This window comes from Bombyx mori, chromosome 22 (genome assembly GCF_030269925.1).
Source record: "Bombyx mori chromosome 22, ASM3026992v2".
NCBI classification, from domain to species: domain Eukaryota; kingdom Metazoa; phylum Arthropoda; class Insecta; order Lepidoptera; family Bombycidae; genus Bombyx; species Bombyx mori.
Window position 1 is genome coordinate 6191248 of NC_085128.1, and position 21341 is coordinate 6212588.

The following is a 21341-nucleotide window of genomic DNA, read 5'->3' on the forward strand; positions in this document are numbered from 1 at the left end:
TGTTAACGCTGGAAAACTTGTTAGTGCATTATTTATTTGGTATTCAGAGCTATTTACAATATCCTTAAACAAACGAAGCCTAGAATAATAAAATTAGAATTTTTGAAGTGAAACTTCCTTATCGGCGTTGGAAAAAAATTTACCGTCACATTTTTAGGTTACGCGTCACTTTTTTCCGTTACGCGTCATCTGTTTTGTATTCATGTCTATGATAATAAAATCCTTTTGTTTAAACTTTATCTAATTTAACTTTTTTGTATTCATGTCTATGATAATAAAATCCTTTTGTTTAAACTTTATCTAATTTAACTTTATTTAACCAATTTCTAGAAAGTTGCATGTAGATCATTTTTCGAAAAATAAGGCCATAAACAAGTTTCACTTCTTACGTGTGTACACTAGTACACGCACACATTTTTTTATCATCAAATTCCTAGTCTTTAATGATTGCTGACTATCTGGTCTTCTGTCCTACTTCTGTCTATCAAAGCCGTCTGTGTTGTGCTATTAAAATTCAATGACTCGAGTGTTATACGGAATAAACTGATTTTAAATGAACCAACTTGTATTGGAACTAACCTTGTCCCCAGTTTATGATGTCATTTGACAAATTGACGAACTATTTACATTTATCACGGATAGCGAGATGCAGATGTTTTAATGAGTTAGTTCGTTTTATGTTTTGTAGCTATTTTAATGTATTCAGTATATATATATATATATATATTTTATTGCTTAGATTAGTGGACGAGGTCACAGCCCACCTGATGTTAAGTGGTTACTGGAGCCCATAGACATCTCAAATTCAAATTCAAAATCATTTATTTCAACTTGGATGTCATAAAAAACACACTTGTTGAATGTCAAAATGTAAAAGAAAATGTTAACTCCACCACCGGTTCCAAAAAAAGCCACAGTTCTGAGAAGAACCGGCGAAACAAACTCAGCGGGCTTTTTTTTTTTTTTGTATTTTCTCTACAATGTAAATGCGTCACCGACCTTGAGATATAAGTTCTATGATCTCAGTATAGTTACAACGGCTGCCCTACTCTTCAGACCGAAACGCATTACTGCTTCACGGCAGAAATAGGCAGGGCGGTGGTACCTACCCGCGCGGACTCACAAGAGCTCCTACCACCAGTAACAAGAAGGGCAGTGCCTTGGATTATCTTAGCTTGTAGTTAAAACATGGGTTATTCGTAATAGAACATATGATTAATTAGTTTTCCCTTTGTCACTTTTGAGTAGAATATTTCAGTCATTCATTCATATTAAATTTATTTTTCTTTAAGTTACTTGAATTTTCTTATTGATTTGTAGTGTGAGATGATTTAGCCATTGATATTTTAGATATTTTGTACATCTATATATTAATACGTGAAGCAAAAACTTTGTATCCCTTTTTACGAAAATTGCGCGGACGGAGGAGTATGAAATTTTCCACACTTATAGAGAATATAGAGAAGATGTGCACAATGCTAATATTTTCTTAAAATAATGCATAAAAGATACATTAAATCAATAAAAAAACATTACACACACTACATACCATGTATTTAACCCACACACGCATGCATACTATTTATTGTCAAACTTTTGTTCTGGACGTCTGTTGTCAAATTGAGAATAGATTAAATATTGTTTGTCTTTGTTAATATTTTTTATAGTGTAGTCTGGACGAAATTTGTGATTATAGAAGTATAAAATAGAATGATAATAGTGTACAAACTTACAATTCCAATTAATTATAGTCGAATTTCGACTACTGCGGGACCTCTAGTTAATAATTACATGCCATAAACGTACTTCTGGGTGGATATCTCATGAATAAAAATCATTTTTTTTTATCCTTGGAGCTACCTTTCTCTAAGCTATGCAGTTGATCATTTATTTAAGTTACCTATCGCTTTGTATATGAATACATTAAAGACGGTGACAAACGACATTTTGGTTAACCCTACCTTAAAATTGACATTTCAGTACTAAGATTTATTTCAAATTAACCTGGCCTCTGATGAACTTGGGCTTGGCAGAGGTGTGGGTAATAAGCTACTGGAAACTGAACGATTAAATTGAATAAACAATAAAATCAAATATTCATATTAGAAAAGTATTTTATTTTAACATTAAGAATGTACAGGCGAAAACACCGTCTTACTTTACATATGAACAATGCGAGCTCTTGATAAATAAATAAATCGTTGTTCATCAATGACGATACACAATTTTTTTTTATTGCTTAGATGGTTGGACGAGCTCACAGCCCACCTGGTGTTAAGTGGTTACTGGAGCCCATAGACATCCACAACGTAAATGCGCCACCCACCATGAGATACAAGTTCTAAGGTCTCAAGTATAGTTACAACGGCTGCCCCACCCTTCAAACCGAAACGCATTACTGCTTCACGGCAGAAATAGACAGCGCGGTGGTACCTACCCGCGCGGACTCACAAGAGGTCCTACCACCAGTAATAAAAATCCTTGTTGATGACCATGTTGGTACTTTGAGTGACAGGTTAAACTGTGCCAACTATTTGCAATGGAACATGACACTGAGTATATGTTATATCCATGTCACTTTTACTAGTAGCTGTCATGCAAGAGTAAATTATGAAATGAGAACAGAGAAAGGGCGTATCGAATAGACATGTCTGCCCTTCCTTGTCACAACCTGTCCGATAGGTCGGTGGGTAGGTATAATACCAAATAAGTTTTTATCAAACTTAAAGTACATTTTGAACCTATATGGAGCTCACACTAGGATAACTAGTATCATGAACATTTGTTACTCTCAAAAAATAGATAAAGAAGTTACAATGTAAACTACCTATACATTTATGACGCAAGAGCATCCGGGTGATGGAAGGCCGGCTATCCTCGACCCACGCTGGTTCTGGCCCAGCGGGGTATTCCGTAGGGTAACCCACTTTAACCGGCGCCATCTAGGCGGGCTTCGGACAGTCTGCCGACCGAGAGGGCTGGTGGTCGTGGCGCCGACGATCGCCAGTCCGGCGTCCCGAGGGGGAGGGTGATGGGAGAGATGTGCTCCGCACTAAACGCTTCACTTTCCCCCCTTTGCCTTGTCATGAGTTCTATCTCATGCGAGGTTTGGACGTTGGTTGTTGAGCGACAGGAGGTTTTAGTCAGTTCGACTCTGACATACCCCGCCCAGTATCCCCAGAAAGGGGCGGAAGTCCGGCGATTTCCTCCTGACCAAAAAAAAAAAAAGTGTGTGTGTCCGCTCCGACGCACGACTGGAGTTTACTGGATATAAAAAATTAAACGAAACAATACGAGAAATAGTTCTATATTACGACAACACGATACACTACAGATTATTAACAAATTAACGAGACACAAAACAAACGACTAACAAATATATGAAAATACAATAATGAGAGAAACGCGCGATCAGTACGAGGCTTTGTGGCGGACTGCCGGCGCAGCAGCCCGGCGTCACCTGCGATAACGCATTTCGTGTGACATGCGCAATCAGGCGCATAACGCATTTCGTGTGACATGCTAGTACGATTTTGGTCCCCATAATTTTCATACCCCGGGCCTATATATGTAAATCGATTCTAAAGGAGTAAACTCCAATAAACTCCAAAAACCTATACATTTATGAATGAAATCGGTAAGATTAAACATCAAACAAAACAAAATATCTTTTAAGAAATCTTCGTGGCTTAGTAGGGTAAGACTGTCTGGTTCACTTGTAAATACATATTCCAAGTCAAAGGAGTAATATTGCGTAAAAAAATAACATACAGAGCTTATAAATATGGATACACGTCATATTCATAGTCTTCAATATTTCAATTATGATGAAACCTTGCGTTTGGGCTTTAAAGGTAAAGTAGCCGTAGAATAGAGTAACCCTCACATAATACTGGTGGTAGGGTGCAAATTAACAAAGATCGGTACTATTAGTAAGTACTATCCTCCTATTTATCTTCACGTAGTTCCTATCTTTGGTCCGGTAAGTAGTCGTGCTCTAAAGGATAAGACGCCCACTGCATTCGTATCAAGCGATGCAACGGTGTTCGAATTCTGCAGGCGGGTACCAATTTTTCTAATGAAATATGTAACAACAAATGTTCACGATTGACTTCCACAGTGAAGGAATAACATCGTGTAATAAAAACAAAACCTGCAAAATTATAATTTGCGTAATTACTGGTGGTAGGACGTCTTGTGAGTCGAGTAAGCACTGGTAAGTACCACCCCGCCTATTTCCGCCGTGAAGCAGTATATAATGCGTTTCGGTTCGAAGGGTGGGGTAGCCGTTGTAACTTTACTGAGACCTTAGAACTTATATCTCGAAATGGGTGGCGCATTTACGTTGTAGATGTCTATGGGCTCCAGTAACCACTTAACACCAGGTGGGCTGTGAGCTCGTCCATCCATCTAAGCAATAAAAAAAAAAAAAAAATTAAAAAAAAAAAAATTCACGCTAAGCCTGTTTTAATGTCAAGCGACGGTAATTTAAAAAACTAAAATTACCTGCCAGTTTAAAATAAAGAATAAGTTTAATGTATATAACCTTTTTAATGAATTTTTAATTACTTACTCTTATTGTTTGAACTTTATTTGAAAAAAGCATTTCGAGAATTAATTTGAAAGAATATTTACTGCGTACTATAATTTACAAGTCAAATTTAAGACTTTTGACACTAAGGTCATGTTTAAGCTCATACTCGTATAATAATTATTTTGTCAGCTCCTACGATCTTTCGATGTAAACTTGATTGGTATCAACAAAATATCAACGTTCAACTGGGCTTCTCAATAACATAAGAGCAGTTGATTGCTGATTCATTATGTGGATGTTTTTATCTCTTTTTTATTTAAATTTATTTTAAGATGTATTTTACCTTTCCCTTTAGTGTTGTATAGTTTTTCTTCTTTGGGTTGCACTTTTAAATTTGTCGTTTATTTTCATCATTTTTCTTGTTAGTAGTACTTATAATTATAGCTATAGTATAGCTAAATAAATACGGCTTCCTTCTTCATAACAAACGAAACTAAAATATTATACTTTTAAAAAATTTCAATAATAACATTTTAAGCCATTAATTCTGCATTTTAATTGATTAGAAGATTGTAGCGGCACGCATACATAATTCTAGTAACAATACATTAGGTTGTATCTTGATAGAGTGGGCGAGATGAATTTGCATTACCTGTTCTGACTAATATAATTTCATTGTTGTTTGACACACTGTCAAGGCACGCCAAGCCGATATGCGAAGATAAACTATTTCTAATCTTTGGGCCCCACTGAATCGTGCTCCAGCGTTTTTGTTGTTAATGAGATACGCTTTTTAGAACAACGATCAGAATGCAAGTTTTAATTTATATATCTGTCGGTTTTCTTTATGAGTTTTATCCGAAAAAAAACGTATCTCATTTTCATGACATATTTTAGTAATTTACTTCATGTTAAACAACATTTGCTCGGAAATTTATTGAGAATGAGGAAGAAAAACTGAAGCGAGATTATGTCAACGTCAAAATAAATATGGCGTAAAGAAAGTGTGCATATAATTAAAGCAGACGGGTACTTCGACTAGGAAATCCGTATTGGTAAAGCAAATCAAATATGCGTCAGAGGACACGTGTAAATGTAAATAAAATTTGTTTCAAATAATAGTTTAAAAACCAATAATTGGTAAAGGAAAATTCGTAATAAAGATTTATGTTATAAAATAACTCTTTTATGATACGGTACTTAATACTAATAAGCATTTTATTAATACCATCCGGCTATGGAATGAGCTCCCCTCCACGGTGTTTCCCGAGCGCTATGACATGTCCTTCTTCAAACGAGGCTTGTGGAGAGTATTAAACGGTAGGCAGCGGCTTGGCTCTGCCCCTGACATTGCTGACGTCCATAAGCGACGGTAACCACTCATCATCAGGTGGGCCGTGTGCTCGTCTGCCTATACGGCAATAAAAAAAAAACTTATGGCTATGAATTTAATGTAACTTAATTTTGATAGCAAAATTATCATAAGCGCAAATTTCTTGAATTCAAATATGAAGTATAGCATAGGAATGTCTCAGAGAAAACATTGTTTATATTCGCATACAAATCTGTTTAGTTACTGTTTATAATTGACGCCTATTGATAACTTGATACAATTTACATAATTCACAATAATTGATGTTCTCGATGCAATATTTACTCTTTATGATTTCAAGGTGAATGTGATATCTTTTTTTTTAATTTTATAGAATTTAAAACTTTGGCTCCATAGTACCTAAGCTCCAGTTTGGTGTTTTGTGTGTTGATTTAAAAATATGTTGTTTTAAATTTCATATTTTTAATACTTCGTTCATTAGGTTCGTTGTGGTTTCAAAATTAAGCTATAACCATTAGAAAGGACTGATGGTTTTCTTTAAATGATGTGAAAGAATTTAGTTTATACCAACGCAATGGACTGAATACCAATGTTTGGAGTTTGTATCAGTATACATTTACAAGATTTCTTGAAATTATGCTTGGCGCGATTCATTCACTGTTAGATATTGGCTAGGAGCTTATAATTATCTGGTAGTAGTATATGTTTTTATACTAGCATAACCAACTATTTTTTTCCAATACAAAACGTTAATCGAAAAATCTAAGCAATAAATATAGAATTAAGAAAATAGAGATCATGTTTGTAATTCTGGGATAGTAGTCGTAAGTACGCAACGATTTGTGAAACAATTACAAATACCCATCACAAAGCAGGTTGTGCCGCTTCGCATTGTAAATGTGTGACGTCGAATGTTGGGTACACGGTAGTAAATTAACCATCGAGTTTCCAGCTAATTTCACAATCAAACTGTGACGGCTTACGAGTTAGACTGAGGCTTTGAGGCAACGGAATATCTTCGAAAAAATAATGCTTAAATACGCGAATGCTCACGATTGACTTCCACGGTGATGGCATAACATCGTGTAATAAAAATCAAACCCGCAAAATTATAATTTGCGTTATTACTGGTGGCAGGACCTCTTGTGAGTCCGCACGGGTAGGTACCACCGCCCCGCCTATTTCTGCGTGAAGCAGTAATGCGTTTCGGTTTGAAGGGTAGGGCAGCCGTTGTAACTAAACTTGAGACCTTAGAACTTATATCTCAAGGTGGGTGGCGCATTTACGTTGTAGATGTCTATGGGCTCCAGTAACCACTTAACACCAGGTGGGCGGTGAGCTCGTCCAACCTTATAAGCAATTTAAAACAAACGTAAAAATGGCTATTGTTTTTACTTGTGTATGTAACTATTTTTTTATTGTCCGTGCTTTTATGTTAATTTTACCCAAAAATACGTAGTCGTACAAGTGTGCAATAATTCCTTCTTTCATTTTCTAAATTAAAACTAAAACAAAATGCCCCTATATGGCCACTTTCAGATTTCTAACGCGTACTTTGAAATAGAAAAAAAAAATTATTGAATTTAATTTAAGGTAAATAGCTAATAATAATCTATCCAAAATATTCCTGGCATGCAAACATTTTCTTTTTGCATAAGGCTAATTCGAGAAAATTGCATTCCTTTACTGACAGATTGATTTATTGCATAGAGAAGCCGCGATCAGACGTATCTGGTAATCGCAGTAACAAATTTTTCAATACATTTAAGGCATAGACGTTCAAATTTAGAACGAGCCGACCGACAGTAATTATTTAATTTATAACATTAGGTTCGATATCACGACGTTTAGCATCAGAACGTTTTGTAATGCGTGAATTTAATCTGTTCGTAATGCTTGATTTGGTTGTGCCTACAGCAAACTTGATGCCCATAACTGTCGGCTCCCTATAATGTACACTCATGAGTTTTAACTGCCAATAAAAAGACACTAAGATTTTTTTTGGAATACGTAGCATTCGTAACGGTGCCGCTGGTACCGAAAGAATTCTTAGAAAATAAAGCATTTTGTGTGCGATGATGACAAAAATAAAACGTTCTAAATTTTTATTGTTATTACTGTTTTTAAAGCGATACATATATATATACACGATTAGTCAAAGAATGCGCGGGATCTAGTCTTGCAGTCTCAACAAACATAAGTAAATTACTTACCTAAGTTTGTCTGTTTACTTAATCATTAACTACACAAACAAAGTACTCAACTTTCACCAATTTTTAAATTAAGTCAATAACAAGTCAATTCACAACATTTATACTTAATAAAATGCTTATCATCTAACAGCAGAAGATGAATATAAAGATACACATTAATACTTATATATTTTTACCCTTTTTGTCAACAGGAACTGACCTATGATAGCTTTTAGAGAATAGAGGATACCTAAAGTGTTATTCCATTAATAATATTCCGAACCAGAGATGTAAACATACTTCTGACATCGTTTATTTCTTATAATAAGGCGTAATGGACGTTAAAATTTATAGCATGTATGATTTGGAGTGATGCGATTAAATATAATAATACGAATCTTTGGAGGTGTGAATAGCACCGCCCAATATTTTCCCCGAGTGTCGTAAAAGGTCAGTAAAGGATTTGCTCGCGAATGGGCTACGGTGATCTCTGAGTATTATACCGGGATTTCCATATGGCAATGGTGGGGTGTATAGTAAGCCCGTTCTCATCTCTCCATCTGCCATTTATCTTTCGCGAAGCAGTCATTCGTTTCGGTTTTGAGGGTGGGACGGCTGTTATACAATACAATTGATATTGGAACGTCATCTAGCAAGGAAGCGACGTTAATGTCTTAATGTTTCTGGGTTCCAGTAGCTACTTTATACCACCCGTAAGCTCGTTCACTCTTCTACGCTATAAAAAATCATTTTCGATATTAATTTAATGTGTACATCGTTTATTTACATCACCTTAATGATGTTTAAAAACAAATGTAGTTCCTGTATATAATAAATTTATGCTAAACTTAAAAGATTTTTAGTGGCAATACAGCTAAGTGCCCGAAAATATAGTTTCGACAAGATAGTAATTGGTAAGCGAGCTTGGCAAAAATTAGAAAATGGCACCTTGTTCTAGGAACATTAAGTTTGGTATTCAGAAGTAGATACCACGCGGGGAAATTTTAAATTTAAGCCAGCAAATTAAATTCTTTAAAAAAAATCTCCCCTGTATAACTTAACTGAAGTAGCCCTAAGTAAGAAACTCCCCAACATGCCCTTTAAATGGGCAGGGTAATGCTACCTATTCATTTGTTTTTTGTTATTGGATTGGTAGGATTCGAAGAATTGGTACTGATGGCCCGGAGCCCAGTTCCTCCAGGACAAGTGCTCTGCCAGGAGGGGTGAGATTTGCTAACAGCTCCTCGACGCCTCTGAAGGATATACTCGTATGTTCTGGCACCCAAAATACAACAGAACCCTTACTTCTGCGGAGGGACTTCGGTTCCCTCTGCATTTTGTACCGTATGTTCCATGGGGAGTGCTCTGAGGAATTGTTCGAGATGATACCGGCATCTCGTTTTTACCATCGCACCGCCCGCCACCGGAGTAGAGTTCATCCATACTACCTGGAGCCACTGCGGTCATCCACAGTGCGTTTCCAGAGGTATTTTTTGCCACGTACCATCCGGCTATGGAATGAGCTCCCCTCCACGGTGTTTCCCGAGCGCTATGACATGTCCTTCTTCAAACGAGGCTTGTGGAGAGTATTAAACGGTAGGCAGCGGCTTGGCTCTGCCCCTGGCATTGCTGAAGTCCATGGGCGACGGTAACCACTCACCATCAGGTGGGCCGTATGCTCGTCTGCCTACAAGGGCAATAAAAAAAAAAAAAACTTCGATTGATTGAAAAATAGTCTTTATTACTTTAACTTAATATTTGATTTAATCTGTCGTTGTCAATTATTTGCTAATTTTAGTAAGCATTTAATTCAGGTTAAAGTTCAGTCACCGCAATTACATTAAAGTAACACCGCGTTACGAAAACGGATTGCCGGCGTGAATTACTTAATAATAAATTGTTAAATAAATGATGTATTTTGCTTTTGCTTTATAGTCTTAGCAGCTAAGGCTCTGAATTAATGAATCAGTCTGTCAGAACAAATAATCATAAATGTACATACAATACATGGCAATATATTCATTGCTTTGTTAAGTATTTGGCAAGCAGAAATGAAGTAATCGTCATATTTTTGTTAAAATACTTAAGCTTATATACTATAAATGAATGCATTGTACAATACAAGGCATAGTGTACTTGAAAGACGGAAATTATTTCGGATAATTATTATGATTGTAAGGGCGATTACACCAAACACACCTGTTGATATTCTTGGACTTTGATTATGGCATTCGTTTGAGTAATTTTCAAAAACCGCTTCGTTTTGTGATACAATATTCCACGCTTTAATATATTTGTTTAATAATTTTTTTTTTATTGCTTAGATGTGTGGACGAGCTCACAGCCCACCTGGTGTTAAGTGGTTACTGGAGCCCATAGACATTTACAACGTAAATGCACCACACACCTTAAGATATAGTTCTAAGGTCTCAGTATAGTCACAGCTATTAATTGTTTAATAATAATAAAAATTAATAAAATTTTGTGAATAGCTACTTTTATGATGAACAAAACGTCCACTATATTAAATAGTCGCTTTTCTTATGTACATTTGAATGAAATATTTGACAGTAAGGCCCCTCTAAGCGATAAGGCGGCTAATTGTAAGGTTTATTACTTTTTATTTTTTATTTATGGCATTTCAATAAATCGCTATCTGTCTAAGTGGATAATGATAGTAATTACCTAAAGACTGTTAGTATTTAAATGAAGGCAAAGATTCACACGAATAAACTGCTTTTTGTTACAAAATATGTGAGTCTAAAAATAAAGCTCATTCAAAAATATTCACAAGCATTATCTTCATACTGTGTTTTTTCTTTTGTTTTCTTTTTGTTACTTAGGCGGGTGGAAGAGTTCACGGTCCACTTAGTGTTAAGTGGATACCGTAGCCCATAGACATCTACAACGTAAATACGGGGACCCACCTTGAGATAAGAGTTTAAGGTCTCAGTTTTGAAAATAAAACGGTGCCTCACCCTTCAAACTCAGACGTATTAGTGCTTCACGACAGACATTGGCAGGGTGGTGGTACCTACCCGTACCGAGTCAGAAGACGTTCTACCACCAGCAAAAAGTGCGCGTAAACTAAGTTTCAGCTCAGGGTCATTCAATTACAGCTAGGAGTAAAGTGATTAACCAAATCCTTCAAACGACTTACATCTTTTATCTAGAGTCAGCAAACGGGGTTTATGTTTTCTATAGGCAACTCTAGCCACTTAACACCAGATGGATTTTGATTTCAACTGCCCTATATATACTGATTGAATTAAAATAACCTAATGCTCAATACCGATCTTGTTTTTCTCAATACTTGGACTAGTGACTGTATATTATCATATTTCCTTCTATGAAATGTGTTGAACTCAATAGTATACGCTTCATCAACAACGTTCTATTAATTCTTCAAATCTCTTAAATCAAACTAAATGAATTATGTATTAAAATTGCCTTAAAAGTGATGCTTACAAGTTGATTGCGAAACCAGACAGACATTTCCGTAAATAACTTAAGTTCCAATAAACTTTATAATTTCATGGGAACGCTACAAAAAAAGTCGTAAAAATGTTGTTACTTAAAATTTTTATGTAAATTTAAATGTAATATCTTAATTTTAAATGGTATTTACTAAACACTAGAGTATTTTTCTGTTTAAGTTCACTTTCCTTCTTATTCAGTATTTGATTGAAAATATTTAAAAAAGGAATAGTTTGTTTATTTTATCGTTAATTCAATATCAAAATTATTTGATAAAAGTAATGTATAAATAATTTTGTGATGTAAATGAAGTAATATAAAAATATTACATAAAAAAAGTTAGTTAAGTTGTAAAATATATGAGTTAGTTACCGGCACTGAATATGATACTCAAAGGCACTACAACAACAACAATCTTAATATTCAAGCCGTAATCTAAATAATTTAGCGTAAACGTAATGTAGGATGACTTTCTTCTACCCATAAGTCCTACTTACCATAAACTAAAACATTGAAAATTCATTTTATTATAAAAATAAATTGAAATATTAATAAAGGCGAATAACACGGTCATCTGGCTCCAAAGTAGGATTTCCTACGGGTATCAGAAACTGATATACATTTAAGTAGATATAACCCTGTTCGAACGTTTATCCGATTTGGGAATCGAACCTACGACTCTCAGCCCAGCAATTAGAGGCACAATTTTATGACATAATTATTCGAATTAGTGCGAAATCTTCAGTAAAATGTTTTGATATCTACTACTATTACTTTGTTTATTATATATCTGTTATCATTTCGTTCATGAAGCAGTTATGCACATTTTGTGGGTGGAATAGGTAACTGGTATCGGAATATTTTTGAGATTGATTAAATGAGAATCAATTGGGAGAGTCTGGGAAAAATGCTCATCTGGTCATTTACATAAACAATTGGGATATTGGTAGCTGTTTCCAAGATCAAGCTAAGGGCGGCTAAGGACGGCTTGGCCGTGCATACAAAGCTTAAGTAAAGACCGATCTGTTAGCGGTATACCTCTTAACTATCTGGCGAGCTGGTTCTAGAACAGCGATGTATCTCGGGACACCAATTGTACCGTCTTGATGGCCTGATTAGCTGCTCAGTGATCGGCTATATCAAATCGTTTTCGTCCACGACTCCATCGGTCAGACGTCCTTGGGATGAGCCTTATGTCTAGTTGCAGTATTATCTGCGTTGACCCGTCCTACCTCTTCTTTCAAGGGCGGGGATTGGACTTACGAGTGAGAATACAGGGGATTATAATAATGGGTGGCTTCGACAGTCCCTCGTATCCAGCGCGCGGGAATGCTGTGAGGAGTTTCGACAACCATCCCAAAATAGACAGCTCACACGGTGATTGTCTTACTTGTATTTTCTTTCATATAGTTCGTTTATACTGCAGCGTATAAATAGTTATTGCCCTTTCCAATGAACCTGATTTCAATTTCTCCTTAATTTTCGAAAAACGATAATTTCTTTCTGAACTGCGTGTGGAACGTGACATTTGTCGTTCTTGTCAAATAAATAATTGTCGATGTTTAAATGCCTGTATAAATTAAATAAAAATCGCGTTTTCATTTTTAATTAAAGAAAGCAGGTAATAATGTTATCAACATTTCACAAAAGGAGTCAGACTAATTAATACGATGAGATCGTAATTTTTCATCTGACATGACACCTTTTAACCTTTGAGATATTAATGTCACCTGGTTCTCCTTTTATAGTTTGATATAACGAGGTAATGTATAAAACATGGCATCTTTATAACATTAAAATACAGTGAACATTAATCAAAGATTACTTCGGGGGCAGTCTTAAATACGGAAAATGTAATCGAGAAATCGACTTATTTATTCTTAACGCGTATGTGTGTCAAGCCGTGTGCCAAAATACGTACTTTGGCACTCGTTCTTATAATGTTCTGTTGCGATACATTAATATATTATTAGCATATGTTTCGTAAGCTTCGTACAGTTACTGTGTTAGATTCTCATTCAAAGTTCATAATAATGCTTTTTTTATGTTTTGTGCTTTTTAATGTATAATTGAATACATTTTGATATAGTTATGTAGGGGAGAGGTGGTATACTTGATCCCCGAGGATACATGATCCCCCATTTAAACCTACTATATTAACGTCTCATTTTAAAAGAGGTCTGCTAAGGACGTTAGTACCTTGATAATAAAAAAAATATCTCTTGAATCTCTTTGCAAAGTTTGAAAATATTTTATATAGAGGAAATTATAATATTTTACCAGGAGGTGACGGTTTGTGTTTCGAACAATCCAAAAACTACAGTTTTAGAGCCTAATTTTAGTAGGGCTATTAACTTTAATTACTAAGAGCAAGCTAATATCAAAGCAATATTGAAAGTAAATAAGATGATTGGCAAATCATGGAACATTCTGGTAGAATTGTTGGCATTGAAGCATTGTTTCTAAAAGTGGACTTTGATTATCAATATTTGTTATATCAAATGGCAGTAATATTATTGACTATCCGTATTGGCGCTGTTAAAGGTTGATAGTCTATGAAAAAATCTTTCTCCGAAATTTATCAGATTTATTAGATTCTCCGAAATTTACTGGTTGTAGGACCTCTTGTGAGTCCGCGCGGGTGGGTACTACCACCCTGCCTATTTCTGCCGTGAAGCAGTAATGCGTTTCGGCTTGAAGGGTGGGCCAGCCGTTGTAACTATACGTGAGACCTTAGAACTTATATCTCAAGGTGGGTAGTGCATTTACGTTGTGGATGTCTATGGGCTCCAGTAACCACTTAAAACCAGGTGGGCTGTGAGCTCCTCCACCCATCTAAGCAATAAAAAAAAAAAAGATATTTTATTTCTTTGCACGGAAATTGATAAGTTCTTCGATTTCCCCGATGAGACTCCTTTCCATGAGACATTAATTTTATAATAATAAAATCAGCTGAAACAGACCACGAATTTATTAGAATCAACAATATTTATTTCTTTTTAGTATTGTTTCAAGTACGTATATGTAAGAAAGTCACAGAACAATGTGTGACATTGTTCCAATTTCACACTACTTCGCATCCCTGTCGTGTCTGTATTACAAAACAAGAACGGGCTATGTTATCAACTAATCATACGTGAACCGTAACAAAATGCCAGGCTCTATTTCCCCAGTATTGTGATGCGCGTTAAAGATACCAAGAACCAGTTCACATATCTTCTTCCAAGCATTTCATAATGTGTAACTCACTCGCTTTATATCATAGAAACGGTTCATCGAATTTGACCTGGATTCTTCAAAATTCTTTTCTATTGTTAAAATAACAACCACCCCGAATTGAAGGCAATGCGGACGTTGTTACTAAAATTACTTTAAGTTTTCTAACACTAATGGTTACAATTTTGTGTTGAGTTCACGTCAAGAAATTATACTATACTCCTCCAGTAATTGAATGATTGTTTTTTTTTGCATTAAACTTTTTTTTTATCTTGGAATTATTATTGGTGGACAAGGTCTTTCCAGGTTCATCAGGACAGGTGGACGAGCACGGGTCTAGTCTGCAGGATTTTGTGATAGACAAATTTTTGTAAATTTATTTCACCATAAAATTATGATTGGCTGAAAATCTATAAGTTGTTAAGAACTACAAGCATTAAAGTAAAATAAACTACTTTATTATCAAGTTTCTACAGCAAGAACATTGTTTATCAATTCACCAACGTTCAAAAAAGGACAAAAAATGATAAATGATTAAATTATACTTACGAATTAATGGTAATGTATCCATAGATGTAAATAAAAATAATGAAATGATACAATAAAATAAATAAATAACGAAAAAATAAAAAAACAAAAAAGACTATTCGGAACCATTTATGAAAACCAATAATAATTTTGTCAGTGCTGATTACGTCAGGAGATAAAATCTCAATAATTTAAAAAAAAAAACAGCCACAAATTATTATGTCACTTTTCTTAATACTAACTTTATCTGTAAGCGAGGTATCAATATTATTCAAGAGTTTAAATATTTGTTGCAGGCTTAAACGTATGCGAAAGTAGAGAGCTTCAGTTAGAAGAAACATGACATCGACTACGAGGTTACAGGTTTGTTATTTTTTTGACCCACCTATACTAGTAATCTTGAGGGGTTATCCTAGCTTCATCAGACGTGTATGCCAGCTCACGGGAGCTCAGCCTGGCCTGTTTTCTAGCACTAGCAAGGGCATTTCTTCGCTGAACCTGCCACCGGATCAGAATAGCGGCCCACTGAGAAGATCCGACGAGAAACTCAGTGGGCTGTGTTTGTTAATAAGCCTTATAAACTAATTGTACTATATAACTGAGACTTATAACTCATATCTCAAGATAGTATGGCATTTACGTTGTCGATGTCCATGGTCTCTAAAAGCCACTTAACACCAGGTGGGCTGTGAGCTGGTTCACTCGTATTAATATTTAAGAAAAAAACACCTCATTAGCTAATTATTTATTTTTGAAATGTAATAATTTTATTTATGCCAGTGGATTAGATAAATTCTTGACTGTAAGTATTTCTGGAAATTTGAGTTTCAAAAAGTATTATATTATTTAGATTTATCTCTAGTATATGCTACTTTTGTCCTGAACAGTGTTACTTGTTTCATTATTAGAATTATTGAATTGAATCCGGAGTTAGCATAAAGCAAAGTTGTTTAATATAATCAAGACAAAATCAGTAGTGGGAACACATAATCATAATCTTACGTCCATGAAAATTTTATATTGAATGACCACTTTTTGCTTGTTACTACACAAAGCCGCGGATCATTAATTTAACCGCAACGATTTCGAGCTGGTTAGATACACAAGTTAATAAAATAGTAAAGATTCAATGATAAAGCGTGTACGCGTATTTTAATACCACTTTGGTAATTCAGAAGGTTACAAAAGTATATGTGCTAACTACGTTAACAATGGCGTCCACTAACATAAAGAGATACGCAATCCAAAGACTAATAGATAAAAATTTGTGCAAAAACCCGTACGTACTTGTTTACACAACGAAGGGGGAAGATGTTAGTGTGGGAAATTGAATCAAGGCTTTTGAGATCTAGTCTATATTTGTAATTAAATTTAATTGGTAATAAAACTAAAACATTTCTTTCTCACATTTTTACTGCAACTACAACCATAATCTATTTAGTTTATGGCCGTAAAACTTTAACAGCGTACTTTGTAATTATAATTTTTTAAAACGATATTATGAGACTACAAATTAATGTTAGTTAATGAGTTAGATTCTATAGATTTTATTAATACATATTAAATTTTGTAATGGAAACTGAGGCATCAACTGAACCATATTACAAAAAAAAACAACATTAATTGTTTTTTATTGTCTAGATGAGTGAATGAACTCACGGCATATTTGATATTAAGTAGAAATCACACATTAATGTGATTACCCACCATGAGACACGACAGTGAGGGCTCTTGAGAATTGTTGTTTTGAGGTCTAACTTGTTGGACCATTAAACTGTATACACTCTGTTTGATAATTAACTGTTACATGAATCGTTATTAACGTCACCGATTTACAGTTGCTGACGTGCCTGATGGTGTACGCGTCCAGTGTACACGGCATCATGGTGAAGTTCGGCACGAAGGGTGGGCCCATCGAGCCACCGGTCCCTGAGCCGTCGCTGCCTCCCCCGCAGCCGTATCGAGCTCCCGCACCGGTTTGGGAAGAAAGGTCTAATGACGCACCAGACCCCAACGCTCAATGGTAATGTCAATAAAATAAAATTCACATTAACAAATGAATTTGACAATAAAAATGTTTAGCTTTGTATTTATAGTGTATTTTTTTTATTGCTTTCATGGGTAGACATCTACAACGTAAATGCGCCACCCATTTTGAGATATAAGTTATAAGTAAGCAGCGGCTTGGCTCTGCCCCTGGCATTGCTGAAGTCCATGGGCGACGGTAACCACTCACCATCAGGTGGGCCGTATGCTCGTCTGCCTACAAGGGCAATAAAAAAGAAATAAAAAAAAAGTACTCAGTGTAGTTACGACGGCTACCCCACTCTTCAAACCGAAACTCATTGCTGCTTCATGGCAGAAATAGGCTGGGTAGTGGTACCTACCGTGCGGACTCACAAGAGGTCCTACCACCAGTATTTACGCAAATTATAATTTTGCAAGTTTGATTTTTATTACACGATGTTATTCCTTCACCGTGGAAGTCAATATGAAAATTTTGAAGTACGCATTTCATTTAAAAAATTGGTACCCGCCTGCGGGAGTCGAACACCGTTTCATCGCTAGATATGAATGCACCGGGTGTCCACGACGACTTAAACGGTCCAACAAATAAAACAATTAATTGGAATACACATCTTTATATGGATATATTAGTTTGTTAATAACTAATTAATATTGTTCACAGGAGACCCCAGCCCTTCAAATCTCAACCTCGATACACGCATATCGTATACAACGTTCCAACTGCTCCTCCTCTATCTTTAACCAATGCTCAAAAATTCGTCAACTCCTACATACCAAACCGACGAACAGTTCAGCCAATACAGGCAGAACCCACCCAAAACTATTTCACACCAGCCCAATTCTTAAGTTCTCAAAGCCTACCAGGTGTTGGTCTGAGATATTTTGTTCCTTTATATCTCAATGAGCAAAAAATAGAAAAAAGTAAACAGGATGATTCGAAACTAAATCGTATTGAAACCGATCAAGTCGATGAGACTAGTAAATACTCTGCCAGTGATTCTCAGTGGAAATATGAGAAAGAAGCCGCAAAAAGAACTACAAGAAACACGCAAGAGGTAATCAACTATTTTTATCAGAACTGGAGTTTAGCTTATCACAAAATTGATGAACATAAAAGAAATAGGTTTATCAGTAATATATAATAAAATTGGTTAACTCTGACTTGTAGAGCATGTTCTCGGAAAATTACAACGTTATTATTATAAGGGATTTTTATTGAATATCTTTAATATAAAAACATTAAATCTGAAACAACATTCAAACTATTTATTTTGAAATTCATGTCTAGTATTTGTAACTCCATTTTAAGATTTGTTAGCGTACTAGTCTACTTATTACATGACGTGTTTATTTTGTGGCAAATATTTGAATACGTACAAGTTTTAAGTTTAAATTCTTTTGTTACAGGTTGAAACATTCCCCATCTACCAATGGCCAATATATATTATTCCTCGACACCGTTAAGATTTTAACAACATTTTATTAATTTACAGACATCGCAGCTGATCATATTGTGCAAAAACTTTTTTAAACAATATGGATCAAGAAATGTATTTAATAGAAACTCGTTTTTTTTTTTTTTTTTAAATAAGATTATACAGGTAATTTCAAAATGAACTTGCGATGTCATAAGTAGTTAGTGTTTAAGTAAGATTAAGATAAAAGTGCCAGAATTTAAAATAATCGTATACATAATTGCATAAAAATTGCGTCTGACAGTGTTTAATATATAAAAAAAAAACTATGTGAAGTCTTATGAAATTAAATGCACAATGAATAAGTATGTGCATTTGGTATTACAAAAACTGTCCTTCACGGATTGTCATGGCAATTTGATTTATATTTAATATGTAGTAATGTATGGAAGGTACCCTTTCGAATGCATATCAAAATATGATTAATTCGTCTTCAAGGTTAAATATAGAGCTGTGAAAATCACATTCAAATTTCTGATTTACAGCTCACGATTGTGTGATTTCAGTTATTTATGTTGATTTTAATAGTTTTCTGATGGCAGCCCCTTGGCATTCAAACTATAAAACTGACGTTTAATGTTTTCTATACTATAATAAAGTGGAAGTATACTAAAAATTGAATTAGGAATGGATTAGGTTGGAAAATTTGTTGAATCCAAATTAGTAGAGGCGTTCCATTATTGTCAAAAATATTATGGTACCTAATGATGTAATTATATAATACATATTGTTTCATTCGCAAGTATGTACGATATGTAACGACAGATACATTTTGTCGCTCAACCACTGCGAAATAGAAACGAGAAAGACAATTATGATGACTATTTTCACAAAAAAAAACTGGAACATATAATAATATCATTTGTTTTGTGTTCACAATGGCGAGACGAAGTTTTATTACACCATTGTATAAACTATTTTTAGATTTTCGTCAGCAAAAATAAAACAGATATTTGGTTCAGTTATAGGTGTATGTATATATTTTATTTCCAACAGAAACGATTTTATGTTTGTGATTTTTCACGTCGTTAAGTTTTTGTTTATATTTTTAATAATATTCTTTGACGAATCAAACGTTTTTGTATGTATGTCCCGTAGTTTTAATTACGCTTGTAAATATGTAAAATAAATGGATATTATTTTTCAAAGATTTTTCTTTTACCATTTGTTGGTCTTTTTTGCCTATCTATTGCTAATAGCCTCAAAGGGTTACGCTAGCTTCATCAGACGTGTAGGACGCTCACGGATTCCTGCTTTGGAGACTTTGCTAACATCTATAAGCTAATCGGGTATGTAGTTTGCAGCGGTCACGACAAGAGGTAATCGTGTCGCGCTGCTCTTTCGGAGTAATGTTCCGACGCAGTCTACAGATACCAATTGATACTGATTCTAGATCGTCGTCAATTTGTTGCTCAAAAATTTTTGAGATTAAATAAGAATAAGGTGAAGACAAGTAATTTTACTTTGTAAACGAAAAAATGTGAAAATAAATTCTTCTAAATAAAAAAATCGTTTTTCATTTTAGGATGCCGTAGTGAACAAAAAACTTTCAATTACATTCATAAGCTCCCCATGCGGTGGTGAATGAGTATTCATACCTACGATATTTTAATTATCGAGAAAAAAAAACATAAAATTAACACGTTGTAGAACTTTGTATCTAAGCTTTTAATTAAGCTTTAGACAATACTTTATTTATATGACGCTTTTTATAGGTTTTTTTTTTAAATTCAAGATTCAACCTCCACTTTACATATTATGCCTTTCCTACAAAATCATTTATTTCGTTTTTTATGAGTATGGTTTTTATGAGTTAAGTTTTAAGTATAAGTTTTTATGAGTAATTACGATTGACATTAATGTGTTATTTATGTTCAATCTTTATTTACTTCTGATAACAGATAAAGTTTGCAACGGAATGTAGAAAGGGGACAAAAGGCTTAAAAGAAAAATTCACAATAGCGTTTACAAAATAAGTTTGAGTGTTCTCAATTTGATGGAGATAAAATCAAAGTTGGCCGCATCTTCACAATGAATGTTGAAAGGCGTGTTGAAACGGCACCTTTGCTTAACCTCTCCGACTTGCTTCTACCTATTATCAAATGGTACTTTGCCAGTTAAATATTCCATTATCAATCTTAGCTTAGACAACTAAACTACGGAAATGTAAATAAAGCCTTGATTTTTAATCGTTTACCCGTGACATATGATTAAGCGACTCCATAGAAAATCCCTGTCTCTACTTTATTAGATAAAATATATTATGTTCCTTTTAATTCTCCAAACACAAAGTTTGATCAAAATTTGGATGAGAATGATCGAAAAAACAGGCTCATCCAGACACCGCATTGTTACTTTAAGCATTCTCAATGTTAACACTTTTGATACAGTTACCATAGTTTTATAGATAAGACATGTGCACTGGTGGTAGGACCTCTCGTGAGTCCGCACGTGTAGGTACCACCACCCTGCCTATTTCTGCCGTGAAGCAGTAATGCGTTTCGGTTTGAAGGGTGGGGCAACCGTTGTAACTATGCTTGAGACCTTAGAACTTATAT

At 34.7% G+C, this 21341-nt stretch overlaps 1 protein-coding gene across 2 annotated transcripts in view; it reads left to right on the forward strand.

Annotated features, from left to right (window-relative positions):
• The window catches only part of LOC101745594 (uncharacterized), a 42548-nt gene extending 22617 nt beyond the window's left edge, over window positions 1–19931 (forward strand). The window contains exons 2-5 of one of the 2 annotated variants that reach the window (XM_038018937.2): window positions 15577–15643; window positions 17119–17303; window positions 17970–18363; window positions 18716–19931. In XM_038018937.2, the coding sequence (XP_037874865.1) occupies window positions 15620–15643; window positions 17119–17303; window positions 17970–18363; window positions 18716–18772 (660 nt within the window). In that variant the 5' untranslated portion in view covers window positions 15577–15619 and the 3' untranslated portion in view covers window positions 18773–19931. Of the gene's footprint in view, window positions 1–15576; window positions 15644–17118; window positions 17304–17969 lie in introns of both variants that reach the window. The other variant, XM_062674888.1, reaches the window with a different exon arrangement.
• Window positions 19932–21341: the final 1410 nt, after the last annotated feature.